The sequence below is a fragment of the Carassius auratus genome, chromosome 50 (assembly GCF_003368295.1).
Source record: "Carassius auratus strain Wakin chromosome 50, ASM336829v1, whole genome shotgun sequence".
Lineage (NCBI taxonomy): Eukaryota > Metazoa > Chordata > Actinopteri > Cypriniformes > Cyprinidae > Carassius > Carassius auratus.
In genome coordinates, this window is record NC_039292.1 from 16,991,815 (window position 1) to 17,017,362 (window position 25,548).

Sequence of the window (25,548 nt, forward strand, 5' to 3'; positions counted from 1 at the left end):
CAAGAAATCAGAAAAACTGTAATGGTATCAAATAAGCAGAAAAATGTAACATAAAAACAATTCAGTGAGGTAAAGTTTCAAGCATAAAATGGGTGTAGGCTAACATTACACGACTTTACAAATATTTGACATTCAATAAATATAATTCAGTGTATATCTATTTCAATGTGCAGCAGCTTTTCCCACATAGTCTAATGCTTTTTCACATAATTAAATGTTAATTAATCCAACAGTCTACATTTCTTAATTAGGGTAATGAAAAGAAGGCAGACAATAACTGTTCATTGTACTTTCCTTATCCTTTTGTCTGTTTATTCATGGTTTTTAGGTAAATGGGAAACAGTACTGAGAGATGGAGACGAGATGGCCACAATACCAATATTAATATCCAACGGGGAAAAAATAATTTGTTGCTTTTGTATTTGTTGAAAAGAAACATAGTCAAATAAATTGTGAACGATTTGTGTTTATTTAACAGCTGTGGTGGTGTGTATGGCATATATCTTGCATTTCCCTTCCATCTGGCATCCTTCCATTCCAAACAGTAATCAGCTTCATTTTTGGAAGGTGCGATGTTCAGAATGTGTGTGTTATCAGTGTATCCAACCACATTGGAAATCCTAAAGGAAAATGTAAATATTAGGTTACTTAAAGGTCCCAACAAGATGTATCTGTCACAGTGTCTGGTTTGTGTTCCCTGGGTAACCACTAGATGTCCTCATTCCCCTCTATCCCTGTCTCCTCATTGCACTCAGCTATCCATGTTCATTTATCATTGCACACAGCCAATTCCCCAATAGCATCTTCATTTTCCTGTGTATATATACCTGTCTGTTTTAAAATGTGTTACGGAGTCCTTGTAGTTATCACGCCACTTCTTAGGCCTGTTATTGCCCGTTTGTTTTGTGTCTGTTTATGTTTGATTGCCACTTTGGTTTTGACTCCTGCTTGGACTGAATTTGATGTAATGGTTTTCCCTTCGACCCGGAACTCATTTGGGACGGATCGGAGCCGCCGTCTCACCATGACGGACGGAGAGGGGAGAGGAAGCACACCTCTGCTAAGCCAGCACCACTGCACAAGATGGCTGCCAGCCCAGCGACGATGCACAATATGGCCGCCAGCCCAGCGCCGCTTCGCAGAATGTGGACCCTCCAGAGTCAGGGCTAGTCACCGTTGACCTTCCAGAGTCAGGGCTAGTCACCGTTGACCTTCCAGAGTCAGGGCTAGTCACCGTTGACCTTCCAGAGTCAGGGCTAGTCACCGTTGACATTCCAGAGTCAGGGCTAGTCCATGTTGACACTCCGGAGTCAAGTCAAGTCCCTGGTGAAATTCACGGGCAAAGTCCAGTCACCAGTATTCTTCATGAGCAAGGTCAAGTCACTGACTATCTTCATGGGCAAATGCAAGTCACCATTGATCTTCATGAACAAATGAAAGTCACCAATGATCTTCATGAACAAATGCAAGTCACCGATGATCTTCATGAAGAAATGCAAGTCACCAATTATCTTAATGAGCATAGTCAGGCCACCAATGATCTTCATGACCAGAGTCAAGTCAGCATTGATCTTCTGGAATCCAGTCTAAACACCATGGGATTACCAGAGTCGCTCCACGTCTCTGTAGAACTATCAGAGCCTCTCCACGCTTCTACTGAATTACCAGAGCCTCGCCACGTCTCTGCTGAACTACTAGAACCTCTCCTCGTCTCAGCTGAACTACCAGAGTCTCTCCTCGCCTCTGCAGAACTTTTAGAGCCTCGTCGCATCTCAGCTGAACTCTCTGAGCGCTCTACTGATCCTGTCGTGGCCACGGAGGCTACCCTTAACTTGTTCATGTTCTCTGTTTCAGACTTGCCTAACCAGACTTGCTGTCCTGTTTATTCGATTCCCTCTGTGGTGGTCTTCTTCTCCGCCCTGGTGGGCTTCTGTCTCGACCACACGGATGTGGTGGTCCTCTGCGCTGCCCTGGTGGGCCTCTGTCTCAACCGCATGGCTGTGGTGAGCTCCGGTTCCACCCGTGCCGTCCCGTTGGGCCCAAGTTCCAGTTGCTCCACCCTGGAATCCTGCCTGGTCGGCACTGTCCTGGGTCCCTGAACGCTCTGACCCACCCTGGTCTCCTTGTTGTATTGTTGTTGTTGTTTTTTTCACTTCCTGTCTCTGTTCCCCTCTATGAACCTGGCCCTCCGTCCCTCCCCCTGATCCTCTGCCGGTCCACCTCCCTCCTGGGTTTCTTGATTTAGTTTTTGCACTTCTTGTCTCTGTTTCCCCGTTATACCTGGTCTTCTTGTCTCTGTTTCCCCATTTTTACCTGGCCCTCCGTCCCTTCCCCTGAGCCTCCACCATCCACCTCCATCATGGTCTCTTGTTTTGTTGGTCACGTCTTGGAGCGTCTGGTAGCTGCTCTTTAGAGGAGGGGTTATGTCACAGTGTCTGGTTTGTGTTCCCTGGGTAACAACTAGATGTCCTCATTCCCCTCTATCCCTGTCTCCTCATTGCACTCAGCTGTCCCTGTTCATTTATCATTGCACACAGCCAATTCCCCATTAGTATCTTCATTTCCCTGTGTATATATACCCTATCTGTTTTAGTATGTGTTACGGAGTCCTTTTAGTTATCACGCCACTTCTAAGTCGTGTTCTTGCCCGTTTGTTTTGTGTCTGTTTATGTTTGATTGCCATTGCCACCGTTATTGATGTAACGGTTTTCCCTTATTAAATAATCTTACTGCGATTGGATCTACCTGTCCTCTGTTCTTGTGTGGGGATCGTGACAGTATCAAGTGAACACCATTTAAAAATGGTACCGTTCCAAATAAATATGCATGTGGATATGGAAAAATAAATACAATTTAATTAAATCCTCTGCTGATATAAAAACACTGCAAATTAAAATAGTCTCCTTGTCTACAGTATCCTTATAAAACACATACAAGACTAAATATTGTATATATGTCTTATTGTTACAGTCGTGGGTATGCTAGCATAGGGATCAAGGACACGAGGAGGGTATAAATCAAAAGAGGGGTTTAATGAACCTCAATAGAGGTAATACTGCTAACATAGAAAATATACAACATTACTACATTAATCACGGACGAGGAAGAACTAAACAAACAGGGTGTTTAAGCACACAGGAGGTAATCAGGAAACTGGAGACTGGTGGGGATCAATCAATTAACAAAACAAGAACAGGAAAAAGACCAAATAAGGAAACTGAAAGTTACTGAACCTAACAGTTCGCCCGCTCCCAGAACGGTGCGTCCTCGCACCGCAAGAGGAATACCAGTGGAGGGAGGGTGGGGGTTCTGGCGTGAGGCAGGCAAGGGGCAGGCGAAGAGGGAGCAAGGAGCTAAGAACCGGGGCAGTGTGGATGGAGGGGCCAGGGAGGAACCCGGAGCAGGAGGAGCCAGATGGTGCTCCAGAGACCAGCCAGGATGGAGATCCATGGTGGAGTCGACGGTGGGAGGAGCCAAGGTGGAGGAGAAGCCGATGACACAAGGGGGCCGACAGATGTAGACTGCGCCAGTGGTTGAGGAGCTCAAGATGGAGCAGCCGCAGAGCCAGGGTGAAGCTGAGGATCCGGAGGGCCAAGGTGGAGCAGAAGGCTCAGGCGACCAAGGCAGAGGCGGAGCCCTGGAAGACCACTGCAGAGCTGGAGTGACTGAGGATGGACCAGAGGGAAGGAGGAGCCTGACTGAGCTGGAGGGATAGATGACGAGGTGAAGCCAGAGGAATGGAGTCCAGAGGAAGTGGATGGTCGACGACTGACCAAGGTGGAGCCGGATGGACAAGGGAGCTCGGTGGAGCAGGTGGGATGCCAGGCCACGGTGGAGACGAATGAGCTAAGAACCAAGGCGGAGCCACTGGGTCGAAGGATCGAGGAGGAGTCCAGGGCTCGGAGGCTGAAGCCGGAGACAGGGAATCCATATGCCAAGGAGGAGCTGGAGACTGGAAGTCCTGGGGCGAACCATCACATCCAGATGGCGCTGACTGACGGTGAGCTGCAGGACTAACTGGCACCTGGCTGGTCTAGGAGGAGATGAGAGAGGGAGGATGGGAGGAAACACAGGAGGATCAGGGCTGGACAGAGCCAGCAGAGAAACAGGAGATACGGGGCTGGATTGAACCAGCAGAAGTGGAGCAGAGGAACTGGCAGGTCTAGGAGGAGGCGGGAGAGGGAGGCTGGGAGGGAATACAGGAGATTCAGGGCTGGACGGCACCATCGGAGAAAAGAAAATTCAGTGCTGGGCGGAACCAGTGGAGAAACAGAAAATTCAGGAATTACCTCCACAAACCAGTCCATACGGTCCATAAATTGCTCCATATAACTTCCAGAAACTAAATACAGCTCACCCTCAGTCACAGGAGTGTGGGCCGGGCTTTCCTCCACGCCCTTGATCACCACTAATCATCCCACGATGTCCAGTGTTGCCGGTTCACACAACTGGTCAGGTGCGCTCACAAGTTCCTGCTCTCTGTCGGTGACTAGCTTGGGCTCTGTAGCTACAGTGGGCTCTAGCTCCGTGCGGAGGGATGGCAGCTGGCTGGTCTCTGGTTCGGGAGTGGGGCTGGAGATATCCTCTTCGGTGGTGCAGATGGTAAATGGGGATCCATTTTTCTCCAGGACCCACTCCACGAAAGCTTGTCTGGGACCGTTCGCCGGTAGGCGTGCCTTATACCTTATATGGTCGGGGAAGTGGGTAAGGCACGCGAGATCTAGAAAATCCCTAGTATGGTCCTCCAGCGAACGGTCCAGTTGCTCCAGGCATAGGAGTCGGACTGCTGGAATTGCCATTCCGGGAAAGGGAGGAAAACAAAACACAAAAAGAAAGAAAAATGCCGCTAACTGAACTGTTTTGATCAGTGATTCTGTTACAGTTGTGGGTATGCTAGCATAGGGATCAAGCACATGAGGAGGATATAAATCAAAAGAGGGGTTTAATGAACATCAATAGAGGTAATACTGCTAACATAGACAATATATAACATTACTACATTAATCACGGACGAGGAAAAACTAAACAGACAGGGTATTTAAGCACACAGGAGGTAATCAGGGAACTGGAGACAGGTGGGGACCAATCAATTAACAAAACAAGAACAGGAAAAAGACCAAATAAGGAATCTGAAAGTCACTGAATGTAACACTTATATAGAAATTGCATCATGACATAAATTTTATTTAGATATTTGTATTGGAAATAAGGCAAAAATAAAAATAAGGCAGCGTGATTTAATCAATGAGATGTTTAAACATTGCTAACGCTTTAAAAAGGGGGAGGAGACTGAAAGAAACTCTGGTTTTACCAAAGAAAACCTGCTACCAACCAGATTAGGTTCACTTTACTATGGTGAATTACAGAGAGGTTTCGTTTAGTCTTTTATTGGAACCAAAAACACAGAGTTTCCCTTTTCTGGGGCTAACTAACTCACTAACTAACATATACACACATATTATATGACTGTTCTTGGTCTTGCTCTTCCTTGTTCTTCTCCTCATATACTCTTCCATACCTCTCAAATTGATGGCCATCTGTGCACTTTGAACTGGCTTAAATTTTGTGCATTCACATATTTAGAAACAAGTGTGAATAGTTTTTAACTATTGTGTGTAAACAATGACAACCGTGCTCCCGTTGTGTTTAACTTTTGCATTCTTGTATTTAGGGTTTTGCTTCACAAATTTATGACATTGCAAATTGCATTTTACTGAGTGAGAATGTGTTTTGAGTTTTACAAAATGAGTACATAAGATCTGCACACAGTGTCTAAACTGCCTGAACTTGTTAGAGGTTTTGGAGAAAGGGTGATTTATTTGACAAATTGGCTATCAAAGGCTATCAAGAATTTGGTTCAGAGAATGAGGTTTAGTGTCTCAGCAAATTTGAAAAACTTTGTTTGCACAGTAGTGGACAACAAAGTTGAGTATTTTTTTCTCAATGTAGGAAGTCTTAGTCACAAACCACATTGGTGAAAGACAAGACCAGATGATGTGTGTGTGTTTGGTGTTGGCTTATAAAGACCCACTATTGAGGCTAATGGGAGACAGGTGTGGTGATTTTAGAATGTATACAGGTCTGAGACTGGAGGGCTTCTGGGAAACGTAATGCACAGAAGTGACAGGTATGTGACCATTGATCCTGACAGTACCCCTCCCCCCTTCCAGATGGCACAGCCTTGCGCATAACAGAATATAGCCAGCTAGGACAGGAGGGCTGGCGTCCTGGGGCTGTGTCGGTTGGCAGGCATGTGAATAGGAATCTAGAGGCAGGTGAGAGAATCTCAAGGACAGCAACAGAAACCTAGAAAACCATGGCAGAAAAGGTAGCAGAGAAGTAAAAATCCTTCAGAAAAACAAGCAGAATTGAGAACCACCAAGGCAGACCCAGTGGATTAGGAAGGGTTGTCAAGATCGAGGACCATCAGGAAGGAGCAGGTGGAACTGACAGAGCATGAGGTTCTCATGGTGGAACTGAGGATCTCAGACAGACTATTTGGAATGCCGTCCAACAGGAGAGCTGGCTGACTTAAGGCCAATAGGAGGGTCAGCTGAGGGATCACGAGGGAACATGGAGTAACCTCCATGGCTACATAATGTCAAACAGGAACTTTGGGAATTACCTTCTTGGTATAATCTGGATGGACAAAAAAATGCGGGAAATGACCTCTACTTCAATAGGAGTAGGAGAGCAGTGTGTGGCCCAAAGACACATTATGGCCGTCACCATAATAGGGAGTAAAAACAGTGGTAGAGGGGTCTCAGTGCATAGCTCTAGGATGATAGGGCAATCTGCTCTGGTCAAGGCCTGGAGCCTGCACTGGACTCCCCATGGTACCATCACTCCATAGTACCCTATAGGAAAGCTTCAACTGGATGGCCATCTTGGAAAATGTATTGGAGCTAATTCACAAGACTAGAGTATAGAATGCCTATGGCTGTTGTTGGAATAGATCTGGTCTTCTGTCAGCAAGCAGGAGGATCAACACAGGTAGATATCTTTAACTTAGATTTGTTAGTAGAACCAGAAGACAAGTGGTGAAGCAGCAAAATGATTGTTTAGAATGCAAAAGTCCAACATAAACTTGATAAGTTGTAATTTTCCATGTATTAAAGGTGAGGAGGGATCAGTGCCAGATCACAGAAAATGGAAGCAGATGATGACGGAGAAAGAGAGGGATTCATAGTAGATAAGTAGTATAGGTAGGTAGCTAGTTAAGTTGATTTACAGTAGTGGACAACAAAGGTGAGTAGTATCATCAAGTCAAGTCAAGTCAAGTCTGCTTTATTGTCATTTCTTCCACATGTACAGTACATACAAGTGTAGTTTACTAGTGAAGTGACAGGCAATTGAATGATGATCCTGGCAGAGAACAGGGGAACCTGATTTATGCAGGCTAGTCTGAGCATGTAAATAACAAAATTCAAGAGCCATTTAGAAACCAATGATCTTAAATAAATTTCATTGTTTGATTTTAAGAATAAATATGTCACAGTGTGGTGTGATCTTGACAGCCACTAGAGGGCACCCTTCTGGATCATTGTTTGTTTTGTTTGGGACTTCAGTTCCCACATTGCACTGATTTTTATTTCATTACTCCAGCTGTCATTTACCCATTAGCTCACTCTGCTAATCATGCTCACCTAGTCTTTTGTTGCTGCAGTGTTGCTACTGTATCTTTGTGTTTCTTTATGGATTCTGTGTTTGTGAAATACCTCTTGCCAGTGTTTTTGCTCTGTTTTTGTTTTGGGACTTTTCAACTGCATTTGGATCTTCCATGCTTTCCAGAGTTTTCCGTTACAGGATGTGGCAATATATAGATGTGTTTTTTTTTTTTTTTTTTTACATTAAATAAGTGTCCCTCAACTGCGGTAAAAAGAGGGTTTACCAATAGTGAGAAAGTTTTTTTTTAAAGGGCAAAATAATTTATTAGATTTTAATGAAATATTATGAACTAGAATAACGTGCACCAAAGAGCAATCACAGTAAAACTGGGAACATACTGTATATAAAGAAAGTAAAATGTGTCATTTTGCTATTTCATGTCAACTTTTGCCTGCATCTCATTAACAAAACTCTGGAAAAGTATACTATATACATATATGTTTTATTCTAAACATTGATGTATTTAAATGTATTCAAATTTCCATTTTCCAAATTACAATTTGAGTATGTATTTATACATTTACATCGGCAGCATATGATGCGAGTAGGAAAAGGTGTGTGCTTCTATCCACACAAGCTTTAAACAGAACATTACCTATTTATATCCCACACAGTTTAACTCTTGTCCAAAGAAAAGAGTGCCCCAAAACTGAGACAATTTGAATGTTCCTTAAAAAACTAATTTTTGAGCTTTATATTTATAATGAAACACAAAGGAGCAGTTTAGGAGCTTCTAAACAATTCAGAGCTGTTTTAACATGGGTATATTCAATATTGTTGATTGTGTTATGTTGATGTCTAGTGTATTGATACCAGCCAGTAGAGATCCACAGACAGAGAGTATGGATGGTGTAATTTGTGCCCAGACAGCATGGATCTTTTTGTTTATGTTACATGACTATAATAAGATTAAGGATAGCTTTTATGGGTGAGTAAAACCTTTAGAATAAAACCTTTTAGAATCAACAGCAGGGCAGGATTTGCTCTTAGCCTAGTGATGTGTTGTTTGCGAACAAGTCGGCTCTTACGAATGATATGCGTCAGCTCCCATCTGAGGAGCGTTTTTTTTAAGAAGGCTTTTTTAAATTCTGCTTCCATTTTCTTTTCTTTTTTTACTTTCATATTACAAGAAAAACAAATGTGCACAATGTGACACGGTTAATAGATATAATGATACAACTGTATTAGATGCCTCTGTTTTGCACACTGTAATTAAGTTTGTATTTGTTATATGATACACCATGTTACATTTTTGAGTTCGATTGTTATGATAGTTTGTGTTTTGGATAGTTCACTACCCGACAGCACATACCCTGATACATTGCATCTATTTAATGTCTGCATTTACATCTGCAAGAGTGTTTGCACATGTGCAATGTGTCTGAACGTGAAGATGTTTATGATTTGGAATGTATGTAAATCAGATTTTTCTAAGACGTTTATCAGATGTTTCTACACAGCAGGTGTTTCCCAGATCAAAGACATCTTAGAGACATACCTAAGCAATCTGGGTAATAACGTGATAACATACATTAGGTTTTCATACCAAAAAAATAATTTTAAAGTATATAGTCAGCTCCAAATATGTCTTGACCCCAAAAAAATTCTAACAAAAGGTTTCTCAGTGGTTTACAGTAGTATCAAATGTACTTAAAAATATACTAAAAGTTTACCAAAGTTTGACTCCAAGAAAGGCCCCGTTTTTCAAAATAGCTGCCGCCAGGTCCTTAAAATGACCATTACTCCTTTGTACTCCTTTGTAATATTATAGCTAGCTTATTTGCATGAGAGATAAGTGATTACAAGTCCAATTATACAATAAAGCAATTGGTTACAAGCATATTTATGGGGAAAATATGTACAATTTCCCTTAAGTACATGCAGGTACATGTAAAAAAAAAAAAAAAAAAAAATAGAATATCATAGAAAAGTTATTTATTTTTTGTAATTTAATTTAAAAAAGCAAATCATTTATATTCTACATTTATTGCACATGCACAAACTGAAATATGTAAAGAGTTTTTGTTTGACTTCTGATGGTTACGACTTACAGGTTCAGTATCTCCAAAGTAGGTTTAATTATGCTATCAATACTTGGTTAGGGCTCCTTTTGCAATTACTGTCTGTGGTACTGCAGGTTGCTTTGATGGGGCCTTCAGCTCCTCTGTATTGTTTTTCAGATGTTACTTATCTTCCTATTCACAACACCCCATAGATTCTCTGTGAGGTTCAGGTCAGGTGAGTTGCCTGGCCAATCAAGCACAATAATATCATGGTCAGCAAATCACTTGGAAGTGGTTTTGGCACTGTGGGTAGGTTGTGAGGTTCTTGCTCTTTGTTTTATGTTTTGTTTCTTGTGTCTAGTATCAGCACATGGCTTTGTTAATTGTTTTCTAGGCCATGTGCTCCTTTAGCCCCTCCTCCTTGTTTCCTGTTTACCACACCCCCCTGTCAGCCTGGTCAGTCTTATTGTGCTCAACTGTCCCTCATGTATTTTCCTCCTTATTTATAGTGCCCCTTACCCTTTTGTGTTTGTCATGGTCATTCACACCCTCTCTGTCTCTGTATGCGGCTGAATACGCGCCCGTGTCTCCTTGTCTGGTTGGTCTTGTGCCCTTGTCTAGTCCTTGTTTGTTCTTGCTTTTGGCTTTTATTTGTAATATTTATTTGGCTTTTCTAGTCTTGATTCTTGTTGGTTAAACTGGTAATTTCTTATCTTGTTACTTAACCTTTTATTAGTTCATTGGCTTATATCTTTCCTTGTCTTGAGTTTAATTTGTGTTTTCGTGGAGCTTTGTCCTGTCTAGTTTTGTGTTCGAGTTCCTGACCTGTCCCCGTGTGTCCTGCCCTGGTTCTACCTACCTGGCACTTGGTCTGTTTCAGAGTCAGTGTTTAACAAGTGACTCTTGTATCAGTCTGTTTTGTCAATAAAAACTTATTACCTCCCAATGAAATTGGGTCCTCCCTCCTTGAGCCCTGACATAGGTGCTAAATTCCTGCTGCAAAATTAAATCAGCATCTCCATTAAGCTTGTCAGCAGATGGAAGCATAACGTGCTACAAAATCTCCCGGTAGATGGCTGCATTGACTTTTGACTTGATAAAACATAATGAACCAACACCAGCAGACGTCACGGCACTCAAATCATCACTGACTTCAGAAACGTCACACTGGACTTTGGATTCTGTGCCTCTCCAGTCTTCCTCCAGACCTTGAATTCCAAATGAAAGGCAAAGTTAACTTTCATCTGAAAAGAGGACTGTGGACCACTGAGCAACAGTCCAGTTCTTTTTCTTCTTATCCCAGGTGAAATGCTTCTGATGTTTGTTTTTTTTTTGGTTCAGGAGCGGCTTAGTTTTAGGAATGTGACTGCTGTAGCCCTTTTCTTGAAGATGTCTGAGCTTGATGACTCTTGATGCACTGACTCCGGCTTCAGCCCACTCCTTGTGAAGCTCTCCCAAGTTCTTGAATCTGCTTTTCCTGACAATCTTCCCAAGGCTGAAGTCATCCCTGTTGCTTATGCACCTTTTCCTACCACACTTTTTCCTTCCAGTCAACTTTCTATAAATATATTTTGATACAGCACTCTGTGAACAGCCAGCCCTTTCAGCAATGACCTTCTGTGGCTTAACCTCCTAGCGGAGGGTTATGATGATTGTCTTCTGGACAACAGTCAAGTCAGTAGTCTTTCCCATAATTGTGATTGCATGTTCTGAACTAGCCCAGGAGGTACCCAGTATTTATACTAATAATTAATAAAACTAATCAAGCTCAAAATGGAATATTCAAATTTTTTGAGATACTGATTTTTTTATTTTCCTAAGCTGTAAATCGTAACAAACAGAATTAAAAAATTTTTTTTTTTACTTTTTTAAATTAAATTACAAAAAATGAAGAACTTTTTTTTTTTTTTAAGTAGTCAAGGATGAATTTTGTTTGAGCAAAATGGTATACACTGTGCTGCCAACAACATTACAATGAGTCACGCAGTATCAAATGTCAATATTCTATTCTACCATCTTCTGAATTGCTGAAAATGGTAAATTTAGGTTTGTTGGGTTTAGTATAATGCCACCTTTATACTCTAAAACATCTATAAAGGAAGCATTACATATTAATTACCTAATTAAAATTGAAAAGTGTGACCATTTTAGAGGTTTCACACACAGGCCTCTGTTCGGGCTAATATAGGGTTGTTTATGATCAAAGTTATGATCAAAGTTAAACAACTCCAATTTAAGTTACTTTTGGGTGCAATAACTTTTACTTCGAATGTGAAGTCTGTGTTTTAGCAAAACAAGTTACATGACATAGGCTAAATTGTTTACATCTCTGGTTCACCCCAAAAAATGATAAAACCTTACAGTATTCTCACAAAATCATGTATTCCATAAGTATGTAATCATGTCAGTGCAATTTAGACAAGTCCAATGGATTCACAGACCCAGAGAACATGGGGTTAGACACCAAGATTACTTGACTAAGTCAAATAATGAAGGAGTTAGGATATTTTAAGGGCTCCCTGCCCATCTTGGACGCCATCTTGAAAATTACACCTTTCTAGTGGTCAAACTTTGGTAAACTTTTAGTATGTTATTAAGGACACCTAATACTACAAAAAACAGCTGAGAAAATTTTGTTAGAATTTTTTTAGGGTTAGGTGTTTTATTTTCATATATGCAGCCGTCTAATAATATTTCAGAAAGGTTTATGGAGACAGAAATGTGACAAAATTATTTGAATCTGAATTCTGTTAATCTGAATTAATTGTTCAATCTGTGATTGAACAAAACTGAATATTAAATGGCATTTTATAGTTTTGCATTTTTTATGATTAAGTTTACTTTGAATAATTTAATTATATTTGTGTACACATACCAGACATAGGTCAAAAAACATTTTCAAATTTGGGCGAATTATAAAAGCCAGAAGTGGTACTAAATAAAGAGCTGTTTGGGAGCCGAAAGAGCCGGTTGTTTTTACTGAGCTTAGCCGAATTATCTGGATCCCCCATTTTTATATTGTGTAAAACACCATATTACACAGTTTGTGTGAGAATTTAAGACTGTGATCTGATAACTATCTGATATTTTCCTGTAGATGCTGAAGAAGATCAAGACGGAGGAACCGCAGGAGGACAATTCCACCACTGAGCTTGATGCTCTACAAAACACTGACTGGGTAAAAGACGTGCTTATTAGAGCTGTTGTTGACACGGTAGTCTTGATTACTCATATTTGTCTGTGTGATGTCCAGCTGTATAAGCTGATGTGATGATGGAGATGTGTGTTTGTAGGCTCGGCTGTGGGTGCAGCTGATGAAGGAGTTGAGGCAGGGCGTGAAGCTCAAGAAGGTGGAGGAGCAGCCCTTTAACCCTCTGCCCACAGAGTTCAGCCTCACACCCTTTGAGATGCTCATGCAGGACATCCGCTCACGCAAATATAAACTACGCAAAGTTGTGGTGAGTGCATTTTAACTACACTCGTGCTGAAGACACTGAAATGGCACCGAGGTTGCTGTAGTAAGTACATTTTGAGTGGTTTATCCCCCACTTAATCTCATCTTAACCCGGTAAATCGACTATATGTGTGAGATTATGGCTTTGGAAAGACTTTTCAGATGATGCAGCATGACAGTGATTAGCCATCGTCTTTATATATGATAATAACTATAATATCATGCCTCTGTGCCTGTTTTTCATCTGCAGGTAGATGGAAATATTTCCACGTGTGTGAAACGAAACGCTCATGAGCTGATTTTGGACTTTATCAGATCAAGACCCCCTCTTAAACCGGTTGGTTACTCACAATATCTTGTAATTAATCTGCAGTAACACCATGTCTTAACCAGACACAGCCCTATACAAAAAATGAATGCAATCACTTTCATATAAATTTACCAGTCACAGCCACAACAAGCAGCAGGATAGTTTGATTTTTGCTGGGTTTTTATATTTGTGGTGTTGCACTAACACTGTCCATTGTGAAAAATCATACATCTTTCCACTCCAAACAACACTTTTCACGATTCTATTCCATGTAATAAACCAACCAACTTTGAGATCATAACATTATAAACTATAATTTGATAAAAAAAAATAAAAAGTTTATTGAAAACTTATAGTGAAAGCTTGAGTCCAATGAGGCAGTGAACGGTTTATAACATAAATAAAGCATTGTGAATGAATGTGATTAAATAAAAAAAATTTAAGTACAGTCTCTTTAAAGCAAGTCATTTCACTTCATGGCCATCTGTGAAATGCCTCTTTGTATGTAAGTGCAGCTCCTATGTCTTTGAATGGGGAAACATTAAAATTCTCCAAAACTGTTCACCAAGATTACAAATAAATTTCATATTTGAAATCACCAATGAAATCTGACATAAATGTTGTTTCTTTTGCTCAAATAGTGTTAAAAAGCATGCACAGTCCTAAGCCCATGTTTTTTATAGCAACCAGGACTTCTAATTAACGTTCCCTCCAATTTTATTTTCTAGCTGAGCAAGTCTTTGGTACAGTATGACTATAATGTCATTATTAAAAGTGTCCACATATATACAAATATGTAAAAGTAGTGAAGAGATAATGTAAGGACGCTGATTCGATTATGTTAATCACAATTCTCCATAGGAGAAGTTCTTGTGCTGTGAATTCTGTTTTCATGGTAACGGTGATCTGATTGGTTGATTACATTCAAACTGCTTCATTAGCATGACATATTTTTGTACTTCTTGTCATAACATTACGATGAACTGATAGCCTGATCTATCTTCATTATTATCGATAATTATAGGAATCTTTAAATGTTGATTTGTTCCCATTTTATATACCATTTTATAAGCGTCCTTAACTACTGTTTATATATTTAATAAGTATTTAATTACAGATGTGATTAAATGCATGTATCTAAAATGTAAGTACAATGTAACAACATGTATGTACAAGTACACTGCATCAAATGCTATTGTTTTTTTACCTACTATGTATAACTAGCTTCTGCATTGCTTTATTAAAATGATCCTAGATTCTCAAAAGAAGAGAATGAAAGAGAGGTAAACCATCAGTGAATACAGTTTCTCCCAAAATGTGTATACTGTTTTGGTTTTAAGACTGTCCTGACGTCTGCAGGTGTCTGAACGCAGCCTGCCTCCTCCTCCCCAGCGGCAGCAGTCGCTCCATGATCGAGTCCTGGCTGAGATCAGACAAGATCACAAACTCAAACCTGTGGAGCAATCCAGTTCAAAGAGATGTATGTTCACCACATGCTACAGCGAAACACTGTTAAAAACACTATCGGTCATCCATAACTTCTGAAGCTCTTTAGCTTTCTCGTTGTGTGTTAAATTACTCACAGCAATGTTTCGTCTCTCTTCAGCATTTGGCTCATTACCCTGTCTGGCACACACCTGCCAATGTGACATCAAATCAACTTCCTGCCTTGACCTTTCAGTCACAGGAGCAGGGTCCCGCCCACCATCTCGCATGCGTGTTCTTCTAAAAGCTCCAACACTGGCAGAAATGGAGGAGATGAATATATTTGAGGTGAGAGATTTCAGTGCAGTCAGCATTACTTCCATGATCTTACCACTGCAGCAATGGTCTTGGAGATGATTTCCCAAACTTAAAGACTTTAAGTTGACTTTAAGGCTCACACTTTGTCTTCTGATTCAGAGTTTTACAAGCTGGCCTGGTAGACCTCCCTGACTTAATTTTTCAGTTGTATTTATTGCCTCTATTTTGTTGGTGAAGGATGAGGACTCTCCAGATGGCATGGATATCAGGCGAGTGGAGAGCTCTCCTACACCTTTGAAGAGAGATCGCTCCTTCTCTGAACACGACCTGGATGAGCTTAGAGGGGAAGTGATGTCATCACTCTCAGAATCCCCTCAGCACACAGGTGTCGGTCCTCTGAGAGGAGAGAGACCTCGATCACACACGCTGACAGGCGTTGGACCTCCACACATCTATAAAGGTCAGACCTGGACAAATATCTTTAACACACATTGCTCAGCTAAGTACGAAAGAAAGATGTGCTTTACGAAGAGTTAACTGTGGTTAAAGTACATTCAAGGTACTATTTTGACTAATATAGTTTGTAGACTACAAATAATTAGCAAAAAAGAAAAAAAAAAATTTATATATCAAATTAAATTTTTTGGCAAAAAACAGTCAACAGCTTGAACACATTAATTTACACTGAATACAACTAATTACTCTTAAAACAATTAATTGAAAATTCATTAATAAAAACAGGATATATGTCACTAAATATTTATTTCAAGTAAATGACGTGCTGGGATTTTTTTGCAAATGCTGTTGCATGATGAAAGGAAAGCAATTCTGTTTTTGAATTAGTTAACTGAAATAAATAATTTTAATTTGACATGCTGAAAATAAACAGGTAACTGCAAACAAAGATGGGCAGATTATTTACAAGTTGCAGTTCATTACTGATTATAGTTTACTGTACATTATTAAAACTATAGTTAGTGAAGTAATCTAGGTTATTCTTTTTAGATGACATTTTGTCTAGCTTGTTTTAAACATACCATTTTGATATAAAAAAGCAAACAAAAAGAAAATACTTAAACTTTTTTTTTAATATATATATCAATGTCATAAAGTGCATTAGACATTACATTATACCAGGGTTTCCCAAACTGGGGTTAATGCAAGTACTGCAGTGGGTTTGTGCTCTGCATTTTACCCATCCAAGTCCACACACACACCTGGAGCACCTGGACATTGGAAACTGCTTCCCAGACCTGTTTCAGGACACTTTATCCTCCAGTCCGTCATGGCCATCTGAGATTCTCCGGAATGCAGAGATGAACAATGGCCACCTGAATAACCACCCGAGGTGACTGATCAAGAAACACAGCGGGAAACGCGCTGTGATTCGCAACAGACAGAGGAAAAGAGCTCACAGTCCTTCTCTACTTCGCATTCTGCTCTCCAATGTCCAGTTTCTGGAGAATAAGATGGACGATCTTAAAGCCCGTAGTTCTCTGTTTTACGGATGGACAGAACAGCTGAGGCTGGTAAATCCAAAGGTGGAAGAGTGTGTTTCATGATTAACAAGAAATGGTGTGACTTCAGGAATATCTCCACTCTGTCGCGTTCCTGCTCACCTCATCTGGAACTTTTATCCATTATTTGGCACCCATTCTATCTGCCCCGAGAGTTTTCATCAACCATTGTATACACAGAAACACAGAATTTGAATAGAGAACATTGAATAGAGTCTAATTTTCAGCTCAATGACTCCCGATGCATGTGGCAGGGACTAAGGACCATGTGTGCCTTTGAAAACACATCCTCTGCAGAGGTGAGAGCAGAGGACTTTTTCTACAGCTGCTTTGAAAACAATCTAAGCAGCACGAGTCTGTTGATCAGCGCGTCAGGAAGCAGCAGTCACAACAGCGATAATCATGTGATCACCATGTAGGAGGATGAGGTTTGGACGGCTCTAAAGTGAGTGAACGTCAGGAAAGCAGCCAGACCTTATGGGATTTCTGGCCGTGTTCTGAGGTCCTGAGCTGATCAGCTCACTGGTTTGTTTACATCCATCTTTAATGAGTCTCTTGCTACCTCTGTGGTTCCCACTACCTTTAAAATTCTGTCATCATCCCTGTGCCTAAGAACAATAAACCCTCTAGTCTAAATGACTATCATCCAGTTGCCCTCACATCAGTGGTCATGAAGGTCTTTGAGGGACTGGTAAAAACGTCTCAGGTTACAAATGTAACCTTTGTTCCCTGAGAACAGGGAACGAGACAATACGTCATTGACATTATGGGGAACGCCTCAGGTGTGACAGGTGTCAGAAATCAAATATCAACTCACAGCAATCATGCTGACCGGCGACAGCCATGAATCATCAGCTTGAATGATGAGCATGCGACCTAGATATATAAAAAGGGCGCCTTGAAACCATGACAATATCCTTTCGTCTTCAGGGACTGTTTGGCAGGCAGACCCCGAGGCATGGCTGGGAGACATATTGTCTTGTTCCCTGTTCTCAGGGAACAGCGGTTACATTTGTAACATGAGACGTTCCCTTTCGAAGGGAAATTGGACAATACTTCATCGACGTTATGGGGAACGAAATACCCACGCCGCCATGCTAAAGGGAGTGCATGCTTAATGGCAGTGACAACGGTCAGAACCAGCAATTCAATGAACGCTAGAACCACTCACCCTCAGGTCACAATGGGCTGTCAGTGACAGCACTCCCTACGGTCATAGCCCAAGCTATATTATACCACAGAAAACCTCCATAAACATAGTTTAGTGAAAGGTCTACCTGGGCCTGGTCAAGGGCCTAGGACCACAACTTCAACTTCTTAGAAGCGGTCCCTTCTAGGGAATGTGGCTAGGGAACCCGTGGGACCCCAGCCAGTCACTATTCAGGGGAATGAGCCACCTGAAATGCCACCAGGCAGGCCTGACCTGGTGTCACTACATAAGACACTACAGACTGGCCACTTCCTGTCTTTCTGAAGACAGAGCCTCTGAACACTTGCCTTTAGGAAGGTATCCAACCCGAGGAACTGCGGAGCAGGCAGTGAACCACTCGGCCCGGATCTCATAGGTGGGATATCCTGGAGAGTATAACTCAGCATAGTGCTTTACAACCCTTGCCAGCGAGGGCTGTTTCTCTACTGGAATCCACGGATCTACCCAGTGTTTGTCTTTCAAAACACTGAGGAGGCCTGTGAGGGCCTAAGGACTGATCTAAATGGGAGGCCTCATGAGACGCCTACGACCGACTGACCAGACTCAGGAGACCACATACTCACATTGACCCTCAGTGAGGGGAGCATAAGATCTACCTGGTAGTCAACCAGGCTGTAGCAGGATAAAAAGGGCCCAGGAGGGAACCCGTAGCAGAGAATAAAATCTTGAGCCGTGCCAGGGCGCAAGCTCACCTTCGGTAGCTGCCTGATAAGGACTGCTAAACTTAAAGTAAGCAGCCACTAGCTTATAAAACCCAGCATCACTGTAAAACTACTCTCAGGGAGACCTGGAGAGGCCTACTACCTGACAACCACAGTATGTGGGAGCTCACCTTCAGAGAGGCCTGGTGAAGCCTATTACCTGATGACCACAATATGTGGGAGCTCGCTTACAGAGAGGCCTGGAGGGGCCTACTACCTGAAAACCATGCTATTTGAAGGAGCTTACTTTCAGGGATGCCTGGATAGGCCTACTACCTGAAAACCATAGCTGATATAGTGAGCCAGACTGGCAGTCCAGTTGACTGTCTTTGGGGCTTTGCCTTCAGGGAGGCCTTATGAGGCCTACTACCTGATAGTTAAAAAAAACGGAAATTCAACTTCAGGGAGGCCTGTGGGGCCTGCCACCTAGTAACCACAGTATGTGGGATTTAACTCAGGGAGGCCTAGTAAAGCCTACTACCTGACCACCTTAAAATGTGGGAGCCCACGTTCAGGGAGGCCTAAAGAGGCCTACTAACTGAAACAGTCTAAGCTGGATGTGACTGCTGCTGTGGACTCGCCTAACAGGGAGACCTGGTCGAGCCTACTAGCTGATAGCGAGTCTATTCTGCTACTTTAACGAACACTGCTGGAACCATACTATTTAAAAAACTTTTCCTATAGTTTTGTCCTAGTGTATGTTCCACAATGTTGTGACCCACCTCCGAGGAGGCCTTTTAAGGCCTGCTACTCGGCAGTGAGCCTTCTGCCCAAACTACCAGGGCCAACCACCGAAGGTGAGCTGGCCTAGGAGCCCTATTTGGGGGCTATCCAGTCAAGGAGGGGGGCCTACTACCTAACCGTGCAGCCTTCATGGCAGAAAGCTGTTACTACAGCATCCTGGTACCTAATCACATCGCCAAAGGCAGTGTACTCAACAAAAAGCAATACCCTTATAGCAGGGGAGTACAACATATGCCATTCTGCCTAGTGGAGGCCCCATTAGGGGCCTAACTACTAAATGCATAGGCGTCTGCTCTGGCTTCAAGGGAGCGGAGTTCAAAAACCGGAATGAAATGTAGTGTAGAACTCCCTGCTCAACCTGAGCCATCGTGGTGTGAGGTAAATAAATACAGAGCTGAGAATGGACTACTCAAAACTACCCTGAGTTAGCGGGGGAGTAACAACCATATGCCCCTGCAATGTTAGACAGGGAGCGGCCCTGCAAGTGGCTCCAAAGGGTGACATGGATTTGTCCGGCGCAGCTAAATTGCAAGCCAACCCACTTTCAACCCATCAGTCGAGCGATTAGCTCAACGGGCTGAGTGGAGCCAGCTCTAGAGGCCAAAACATCTCTGTTTAGCAGGGTCTGACGAACTGTTACTTCGCAGAGCGAAAGATGGCCTAACCCTGCCAGACTGAGCCTACCTCAGCTACTACCCTGCATTACTCTATCACCCCTGAATGCAGAGAAAGGGGCGGGCCTTGGCCAACAAAGGAGGCTGAAATCTAGGGGAGGAAGGCTAACACATAATGAATGCGGCAGCTATACTTAGCTACACGCTAAGCCTAGGCCAGTTAGAGAGGTGGCCCAGGTGAGGGCCGACCTACAAGCATAGATCTACCTGAGGGCTCGGAGGAGCCACAGCCTACTTGATTGAGAGGCTGTGAAACACTCAACCTACTGAAACCTTACAGAGCTCAGGGAGCAAGTACTCAGGATACCAATGTCACAAACCCTTTTTTTTTTTTTTTTTTTTAGGAAAGACCAACTACTCTACCCCTGGGTGGCTAATAGCCCTGAGGCTAAACAGAAATGAGGGGTGGCCCACCACGCATATAAAATGTTATGACAGAAAGGCCATCACAAACTCAGCACGGAAGCCAAATCTTCTTTGAGCTTCTTCTTAATTCGTTCTAGCCACCAACTGGGGGAGGCTTCAGGGCTCTAAAGTCCAATACTTTAATTGCTCCTCTAAGAATGACCCCCTAGGTCTATACAGGGAACAAGGTCTGTAGAGAAATACAAATCAGTGTTAGTTATACACACAGAATTTTAAAGACCAAAACGTTCACCTGCGGCGTGAGGAGTGAAGACTCACCAGAGAGTTCTCAATGAATCTGGGGTCCACCACTTTTACATGCCTAAAAGAGGAGCTCACATCAACCAGTTGCTACGGCGGGCCATCAGAACATAGTTCTCATCATAAGGCCCATCCCCAGGGCTGGTGTAATGTAAACGCCTGGGGAGTCAAGAAGAGGGAGAGGGCTGGTAGAAAGGGCCTGCCAGGGAGATCAAACCCTACTTCCCCTGAGCGTTGCTGCGCTTGTGCTGAATAACCTTCCTTAAGTCCCTCTTCTTGCGGGAGGCTCGCGTCCTCTGCGTCCTACTCTTCCATGGAGGGGGCACACGAGAGGCAACACTAGACCTCTGGCCCTGTCTGTGGTCCTCAGACCAAGACGGACCAGGTCCTCCCACCTGCCTGGGCTGGGGCCCGGATCTCAGCTGTATACAGGTCTTAATACGGCTGAGCGCTCCTTCGCCTCCTTAAAGTTTTCAACCATTGATCGGCCGATCGCGGCAGCAATCTGTGGCCCGGAGAGACAAATCTGTGGAACTGCCCCCTGGTCGAGATCCTGCAGCCGTGTACGCTCTGCCATTCAAGCGAGCCGTGGTTTTAAGGGGCTTGGATGGCAGAGTCGGAGCTTTTAGTTTGTTGACACCCGCCCAGATATGAGACAGTTCGCAAACATCTCGTCAATGGACGGCATCGACACATAACCATACTCCCTAATGAATACGGGCAGAGTACGGTTTCTTCCATGCCCTCTCAATCTCTGAATGGAGATCAGGAAGGAATGGAAGGCTCTGCTGAGCTGGTGGTCTATGTTCAGGGAAAAACCGATCGTCCAAACGACCGCGAACAATCTCTCCCTGAGCGCGCCGCCATGGCAACTGAAGTTTGTCAGTGGCCCGCTCCATAACTTCCACCAACTCTGCGTACACGGGGCAGGATGGCCGACGAGGTTGAGGATCTAAATCCTCCTCCTCAGCCATCTCTTGCCCAGCCCGAAGAGCACTCGCTGCAGTATCAGTAGGAGAATCGTCTCTGTCATCCACCTGCAGCTCACTCTCGTCAGAGGTTAACGCCCCTTTCGAGACTGTCAGCGAGCTCCATCTGGGAGCTCCATAAAGCGCGTCCCCGCTCTGCCTCGGCACGAGTGGGACCCGATCCGCGAGGGTCAGATGGTGAACTCTCTTCCCTCGAGAATTTGCACAGGACGCTCCCTCAAGATTATCCTGTGCGTGCTCTACACCCAAACAGTACACACACATCTCGTGAGTGTCACCCGGCAACAAATATCTTGGGCACGGGTCAGCACATTTCACAAAATGTTTAGGACTTGCTTTAGATGTGTGTTTCATTTTCGCTGTAAGCAGACGTTTAAATCAGACAAAATATAATATATATCCAGGTCACACACTCATCATTCAAGCTGATGATTCACGGCTGAATTCTTCACTCTGCAACTGGATTCAGGACTTCCTCACTGGCAGACCTCAAGTGGTGAAAGTAGGCCAGTTCACCTCCAACTCCATCACCCTGAATGTGGGAGCCCCACAGGGATGTGTCCTGAGTCCCCTGCTCTACTCTCTCTACACACATGACAGCGTGTCTACCGCATACTTGAATGACGTAGAGAAACTAACATCATGGTTCCAGGACAATTTTCTCTCTCTGAATGTGATCAGAACTAAAGAGCTGATTGTTGACTTCAGAAAGAGACAGCAGCAGCCCTATACTCCTCTCACGATCAGCGGGATCACTGTGGAGAGGGTGAGCAGCTTGAAGTACCTTGGTGTAAACATCTCTGAGGACTTGACTTGGACTACCCACATTCAAACACAGTTTAATAAAGTCAGGCAAAGACTGGACCATCTGCAAAAGCTGAAAAAAGCTTTTTTTCAGGATTATGGTCTCACCAGCAATCCTGAAAATTTATATTCAGGGGCCATAAAAAGTATATTAACTCAGTGTATCTCAGTGTGGTATGGGAATAGCTCCAGTCAAGACTGCAAAACACCTGCATCTACCACAAACACTGCAAAAGCAGAGCTGTTAAAATCATCAAGGACTCCATCCACCCCAGTAAACATCTTTAAGCAGTAAGCATCAGGCTCCTAAGCTCAAAACCAACCTCTTAACATATACATGTCTCCACTTATTATTCACTTAATCAGTAAGATACCTCTCTACCTCACACTGACATACTGACATTGTCAACCTGTTTTCATATTCACCTCTTGTGCATTCCTGTGCGGATGACTGCAGCACACACACACACACACACAAAAAACCAAACACAAAATAAATCCCAGGCCTGGTCCTCTCTCGTCCTTCACTGTCATCTTTTGTATCCTTCCGATCTCCTCCTTGGGACTCGAGACCAGTGGGTCGAGCAGGTGTCACTCATTTCCAATCACTCCACCGCCTCGCTCCATTCCCATGGCTCTCGGCCCCACCCCACTCCTCACAACATCTTTTTTTATTGATGTAACCTGTTGTCAGTGAGTCTAGTCTGTTCATGCCACGTCAAGTCTGTTCATGCCTAGTCAAGTTTGTTCTTGCCTCATCAAGTCTGTTCATGCCCCGTCAAGTCAAGTCAAGTCAGTTCTTCGTTTCTTGTTTTGATTATGTTTGGATGTTTGAATCACTGTGTAAATAAATTAAACTTGGGTTCTCACTACACTCGCCTCACAAGTACATTTACATTTACATTTAATAATTTAGCAGATACTTTTATCCAAAGCGAGTTACAAATGAGAACAATAGAAACAGTCAGGTCAACAAGAGAACAACAACAGTATACAAGTGCCATGCCAAGTCTCAGTTAGTCTAGTACAGAACGCATAGCCAGGTTTTTTTTTAATAAATGAAAAGACAAGAAAAGAAGGAAAAGTGCTAGTATTAGTTGGTTAAGTGCTGGCGAAAAATATGATTCTTTAGATGTTTCTTGAAAATGACTCACAAGGCTGTACAAATTGAGATTGGGAGGTCATTCCAAAAGCTGGGCACAGTCCAGGAAAAGGTCAGTGATAGTGATTTTGAACTTATTTGGGACGGCACCACAGGGCAAATGAATTTGATGCGAGAGGCTACTTGTAGCCAGTGTAACCTGATGAGGAGAGGAGTATCGCGAACTTTTTTTGACTCATTGAAGACAACCTTTGCTGCTGCATTCTGGATCAATTGCAGAGGCTTGACAGTACACGCAGGAAGGCCCGCAAAGAGAGCATTACAATAGTCCAGTCTGGAGAGAACAAGAGCTTGGACAAGAAGTTAGGTGGCTTGCGCTGACAGGAAGGGTCTAATCTTCCTAATGTTGTATAAGGCAAATCTGCAGGACCGGATCGTTGTAGCAATGTGGTCTGTGAAGCTTAACTGATGATCCATCACAACTCCTAGGTTTCTGGCTGTCCTCGAAGGAATAATGGTTGACGAACCCAGCTGTATAGAGAAGTTGTGATGAAGCAATGGGTTAGCTGGAATCACAAGGAGCTTTGTCTTCGTAAGGTTAAGCTGAAGGTGATGGTCATTCATCCAGATAGAAATGTCACTCAGACAGGCTGAAATGCGAGCAGCTACCATTGGGTCATCTGGTTGGAATGAGAAGTAGAGTTGGGTGTCATCAGCGTAGCAGTGATAAGAAAAGCCATGCTTCTGAATGATAGATCCTAATGACGTCATGTAGATGGAGAAGAGAAGTGGTGCAAGTACTGAGCCTTGTGGAACCCCAGTAGCAAGGTGTTGTGACTTAGAAACATAACCCCTCCAAGACACACTGAAGGATCTGTCAGAGAGGTAGGACTTAACCCACAGGAGTGCGGTTCTAGAGAGGCCCATCTTTCTGTGGACAGGAGAATCTGGTGATTAATGGTGTCAAAAGCAGCAGACAGGTCCAGGAAGATGAGTACTGAGGATTTTGAAGCGGCTCTTGGCAGTTGCAGGGCTTCAGTAACCGAGAGCAGAGCAGTCTCAGTTGAGTGGCCACTTTTTTTTAGCCAGATTGGTTGCTGTCCAGGAGGTTGTTCTGTACAAGGAACATAGAAAGCTGGTTGAACACAGCTTGCTCAAGTGTCTTTGCAATGAATGGAAGAAGGGATACCGGTCTGTAGTTTTCAAGAAGCACTGGATATATAGATGGTTTCATGAACAGTGGGCTTACCCGAGCCTGCTTAAATGCTGAGGGAAATATTCAAGAGTGAAGAGAGGAGTTGATAACGTGAGTAGGTGAAGGTATGACTGAAGAAGAGATCGCTTGAAGGAGGTGAGTGGGGATCGGATCAAGTGGACAAGTAGTAGGATGATTGGACAGTAGAAGTTTGGAGACGTCCATCTCTGAAAGTGGGGAGAAGGAGGAGAAAGAGTCATTGTGTCATTGCATCGGTCATTGTGAAGTTGTCCTCAGTCTGCGGTGTGGAGAATTGGTCACTGATGGTTCTTGTCTTATTTGTGAAGAAAACCGCAAAGTCGTCCACTGTAAGAGTCGATGGAGGAGGTGGTGGAGGTGGATTAAAAAGGGAAGAGAAAGGTTTGAAGAATGTCCGAGCTTCACAACAGCAGTTCATTTTGTTGTGGTAGTAGGATGTTTTAGCCGTGAAGACATTTGCAGAGAAGGAAGAGAGGAGAGACTGATACACACTGAGGTCGGTAGAGTTTCTTGATTTCTGCCATTTCCTCTCTGCAGCCCTGAGTTTAGAGCGATGTTCACGGAGAACCTCGGACAGATGGGGCGGTGCGTGCTGGTCTAGACAACACTGGGCAAAAGTTGTCCAAGCAAGATGTTAAAGTGGAGCAAAGAGTGTCCGTAGCGCTGTTCGTGTCCAGAGCTGAAAACTGAGAGAGTGCAAGAAGCGAGGATGAAACCACAGTAGATAGG

The 25,548-nt window shown here is 43.2% G+C and overlaps 1 protein-coding gene across 1 annotated transcript in view; it reads left to right on the top strand.

The window, feature by feature from the left end:
* The window catches only part of spire2 (spire-type actin nucleation factor 2), a 37,385-nt gene that overhangs the window by 6,379 nt on the left and 5,458 nt on the right, over positions 1-25,548 (top strand). Inside the window, exons 4-9 of the mRNA XM_026239469.1 lie at positions 12,769-12,849; positions 12,965-13,129; positions 13,376-13,462; positions 14,795-14,915; positions 15,042-15,208; positions 15,416-15,638. Coding sequence (XP_026095254.1) covers positions 12,769-12,849; positions 12,965-13,129; positions 13,376-13,462; positions 14,795-14,915; positions 15,042-15,208; positions 15,416-15,638 — 844 coding nt within the window. The remainder of the gene's footprint in view (positions 1-12,768; positions 12,850-12,964; positions 13,130-13,375; positions 13,463-14,794; positions 14,916-15,041; positions 15,209-15,415; positions 15,639-25,548) is intronic.